Source organism: Triticum urartu, unplaced genomic scaffold, assembly GCF_003073215.2.
Source record: "Triticum urartu cultivar G1812 unplaced genomic scaffold, Tu2.1 TuUngrouped_contig_5309, whole genome shotgun sequence".
Classification (NCBI taxonomy): Eukaryota; Viridiplantae; Streptophyta; class Magnoliopsida; order Poales; family Poaceae; genus Triticum; species Triticum urartu.
This window is the reverse complement of record NW_024115975.1, coordinates 1-4,318: the sequence shown is the minus strand read 5'-3', so window position 1 is coordinate 4,318 and position 4,318 is coordinate 1. Positions and strand designations below refer to the sequence as shown.

At 40.9% G+C, this 4,318-nt stretch overlaps 1 protein-coding gene across 1 annotated transcript; it reads right to left on the bottom strand.

Moving 5' to 3' along the window:
- Positions 1-588: 588 nt before the first annotated feature.
- LOC125529058 (probable protein phosphatase 2C 40) lies at positions 589-4,182 on the bottom strand. The gene is made up of 5 exons (XM_048693463.1): positions 3,988-4,182; positions 3,330-3,455; positions 2,972-3,219; positions 1,244-1,446; positions 589-1,164 (listed from the first exon to the last, which is right to left on the bottom strand). The coding sequence occupies exons 2-5, from the start codon at positions 3,387-3,389 to the stop codon at positions 1,130-1,132; spliced, it is 546 nt and encodes a 181-aa protein (XP_048549420.1). The 5' UTR covers positions 3,390-3,455; positions 3,988-4,182; the 3' UTR covers positions 589-1,129.
- Positions 4,183-4,318: the final 136 nt, after the last annotated feature.

The following is a 4,318-nucleotide window of genomic DNA, read 5'->3' as shown; positions in this document are numbered from 1 at the left end:
TGTGCGCACAAGCAGTCATCTTGCTCTGCAGAGCTGTTGCAGGTGGTTGGTATCTCTTGCACCACAATATGTGTATGTGTGCAGACCAGGTCGCTTCTGTCCAGTTCTTTTGAGGAGCTCAAGTGGATCCTCGGAGCCATTTGCCAGGGCGATGTACCTGCTCTATCATCTTCGTAGAACAGCGACTCATGAGCATTCGAATTAGATGCAGGGAGGAATCTAAGTCGTTGCGGGAATCCGTTAAGCATGCGCATAAACAAGGAGGTAAATCCCGGTAGGCACATAAAAATTACTCCCTCTGTAAAGAAATACTCCTACTAACTACTGTACTAGTGATCTAAACACTCTTATATTTATTTACAGAGGGGGTACAACCAATTCAAACACCCTTACAAGTGTAACACAGACTGAACTGTAGTGCTGGGCAATTATCAGCAGTTCCTATGGCCATCTAATTGAGCAGCGTGGAGGCAAAGAATCCATGCTTTATCCTCTTGCCCATATTGTCAAAATCTAGAGACAAGGAAAACCATAAATTTTGCCAGCTGGAAGAGTGAGCCGTCACGTCATTCACAAGGAAAACAGGGGTACAAAGAAATGGTGAACATGTCCTGTTTACTCACAGCTAATCCTTAGGTGTTAATTACAGTATTGAATCATGGAAGATACGGCATGATTCTGACAGGGAACGGGCCGAGTGACCTTAATTCAGATCTGCCCAAAATGAAATTCAGGATCTCACAGCTAATCCTACTTGACAAATACAATGCCGCGGCTATGTGTCACACTTCTATACGATGGATAATTTACATGATGGCTGGCTGACCTTAGAAGAGAACAGCCGTTCTTAGTTAAACATGCCTTTGGCCTGAGAGAGAGCCCACTGAACATGTTGGTACCAACAGGCAATTCCCTTTGCTCCATAGCATTACAAGACGAGTATCTTGTGCTTTGGCTCTTCAACACAGGTCCCTCCCTCCCTGTCAATCCAGTTGTTCATCTTACATCCTAACTCCATGATAATACATCTAACAGATCAACCATTGCAAGAATGCCAAGTGTCAGCTATGCATCGGTCTTTCGGAATATCGTTAGATGGTTGCTTCAAGATGACTCTTGCCCTCGGTTACTACTCGCTTGACCCACTGTTTCTTGAGGAGGAATCTGCAGGCATAGCAAGATTTATTCCAAATGTGGCTTTCAACCTCACAAATAGCTCACAAGATGGTGGAAGATATAATACCGCGTGAGGGCCGCTTTCCCTCCATTGCTTCTTTCTTTTCCTGGCAACTGTGACAAAGGAACGGACCATCCCAGGGACACACCTTTCCTGGCTTTGACAAACCCTCGTGTATCGATATCCCTTGACCAGACTCTAGCTCTACTTGACAAATTGCACATACAAAGAGCTTGAACATATTTCGGACTGGATACTCGGAGTCTAACCTGCATTCACCAGAAGTAAAATGTCAGCAATTAATAGACAATGACAATAAAAAAGTTTGAATGAGACCCAACTGGTAAGGCATTCAGCTTCATAAGGTGTTTCCACATAGAGCGAAACAGGCGCTTTGCTTTTCTGCTTGTTTGCGTTTTCATCTCACCCCTGAACTACGGGAAAAGATAGTTTTTTCAACCCTGAAACTCTAGAACCGCTTGAATTACAACCTCAAACTATTGAAATATCCACTTTTTACCCTCAGCTGGTTCCATGAGTAGTTTTGGGTGGCAGGCCGTCCAAGCATTGCCATGCCACTACCGTGGAGAAACAAACACTACGAGAACAAGCAATATAAGACAAACAGAACCATTGGGATAAAATAACTTCCACAAAAGAGAAAATACTTATAATTCTAGAAGCCAGAGAAAAATAGTACAACAACAAAGCCGTTCAGTCCCAAAGAAATTGGGGTAGGCTAGAGTTGAAACTCGTAAGATCTCGAAACCAAGTCATGGATAGCTAACTTCCACGCAATCCTGTCCATGGCTAGTTGAAACCCTGTCCATGCTTGAGAGAAAAAAAGGCAAAGGCAAAGTTTTTTTTTACGATGTGGAAGTGAGGTTGCAGACCTGTGGCATCCATGTGGGCCGCAAGGCACTTGTGAAACCACTTGAGGTGAAACTGAAGCATTTCAATAGTTCAAGGTAGTATTTTAAATGGTTTTAAAGTTCAGTGTTGAAAAGTGAACTTTCGCCATAAGTTTAGGATTGGATGGTTGACATTTCTTTCTCTTTTGATGTTTGTGTCAAGTTCTGGATGAACACTATGGTTGGGGAGTTTGAGTTGTCCCGTTGTTGTCAATCTATGGTGGAACCCAACAAGGCATATGGCAAAATATGGTGTTTTCACGAGACATGACAATTGTTGCCAATCAAACATCGAATCATATTTTTTGACAAAATAATCTTGAAGGACTGAATCCAAATATTTAGCAATGCTACAAAAGAAGTATAGCGTCCTACAATAATAATTGTCGAAAGAAGACTTGATGCCTGGTTGATAAAATGTAATGCTAGCCAAATATACTAAATTAAACACAAATGTAACATGTGGTACCCAATCACAGCAACACCTGTACCAACCTGACTTCAGTCTAAAGGGCTATGCCCTGTTTCATTGAATGGTAAGGTGTTATATAGTAGAAAACCCATACCCAATGCTCAATCGAAATGATATTTTCTATTAGATGTATGGCATCGACCGTTGTCACAGAATCTAACAGAACCTGTGTTCCAGCATATACAATTTCAGCCTGCAGAGTAAGGTCTCTTCAGTTGAATATGGCAAGGTGTAACTCAGGTGACATCTTCAGCTCAAATGGTATGTCACATGTTACCAAAAAGCTAAACCACTGCTAAACTCAGGTTTCCCAAGTACGAGTTATTGTTTAGTCAGGAAGCTTTGGGTTCACCATATAATTGTGTGTGAACTAGTATGGATCCATCGACACAATGGAGAAAGGGAACATACCATCTTAGCAGAGATGGGCATCCATCCTCAAAGACTTCCTCCACCAAGTCGGGCTCAGAAGTACGCTCCGTATCAGCACGTGATAATGTGTCTGATGTTCTTTTTCTGATGAATATATTTTTCAAAAGACTAAAGCCATTCCGTGCCTTCTTTCGAGAATGTATAGTGGATTTCGGTTTTTCTGGCGGTATTATGTCAATAACAATACAAGTTGTATCATCCCTTAATCCTTTTGCATCCACTGCTTCCTGCAAAAGATCAACAGTAAATAACAGTTTTATTCTAATGCACAATGACACACGGTACAAACTGAGGATTCCAGGTTGTGTGCCAGAAATGAGGGGTTAAGTGGCTGTACTTTGACAATTTGATCCGCTGCAGCCTCTGGAGGAAGCCCTCGTGCGCAACTAAAAGCCATTTCCGCAGTCAAGGCATCCCAAACACCGTCACTTGAAATAATTAGACGACCTCCAGCACTAGATAGCTGCAGCAAGCATTAGAAGACATTAGTATTTCGAAAATATGATTAAAAAATCTTCAGAAAAACACTTTATTATGCCGACTTTTCACACATGGGTGCAGACAAAACTTTTTGCAAAATGCACCTTGTATATTTCAAAAGGCAATAGGGATTTTGTGTAGATGTGCCACATACATGTGCACTTGAGAAACATCAAGCAAAAATATGAACTATCGTGAACCACAAAAATCTGTACTGCTACAAGACACTTGGTATGTTTGCAATATGTCATATCTTTTCTATACAAATACACAAAATAGAACTAGGATTTTTTTTTCAGATGGTGTTGAATTTTACAGGTTGTGTTCTGCAATAGGTTGCAGAAGCACCCATGTCTATCAAATTTACACAAAAAGGACATTTCACGAAGTGACAAGAAAATAAAGATGACAAAGACAACGAGAATATTCAGACAGTAGAACTTCTGGTGCCTATCACTTTTATTGTGACGTTTTGAATTTGGTTCTGTATAGAACAGACATGAAGAATTTTTTACCTTGATCTGCTTCACAAAAGGAACAGGAATGATAAATTCACCAACATCCTGATCACCAATTGATCTTGATAGGCATAAACCTCCTGGCCAACATCTAAGGGGGCCAATCTGGTTGGGCAATAAAGGAAAGAAGGGTCAAGCTAAAGGTGTAAATCAGACCTATTAACACAATTATGGTTCAGGGAAACATGAGAAAATATATATACAACATATGTAATCGGGATAATGTGCAAGCGCAAAGTTTTGAAATGAACCACCGAACGGTGAACACTCAACGGCATGTAGAGTAAGGCACTCATTAAAATTCCATAGGTACACAAAATATGGAAAG

Coding starts and splice junctions, on each gene's coding strand:
- LOC125529058 (XM_048693463.1), bottom strand. CDS start 3,389: ATGGCTTTTAGTTGCGCACGAGGGCTTCCTCCAGAGGCTGCAGCGGAT. Junction 1,447..2,971: donor TGCCCATCTCTGCTAAGATG/GTATGTTCCCTT, acceptor TGGTGAATGCAG/GTTAGACTCCGAGTATCCAG. Junction 1,165..1,243: donor GGGAAAGCGGCCCTCACGCG/GTATTATATCTT, acceptor CTATGCCTGCAG/ATTCCTCCTCAAGAAACAGT.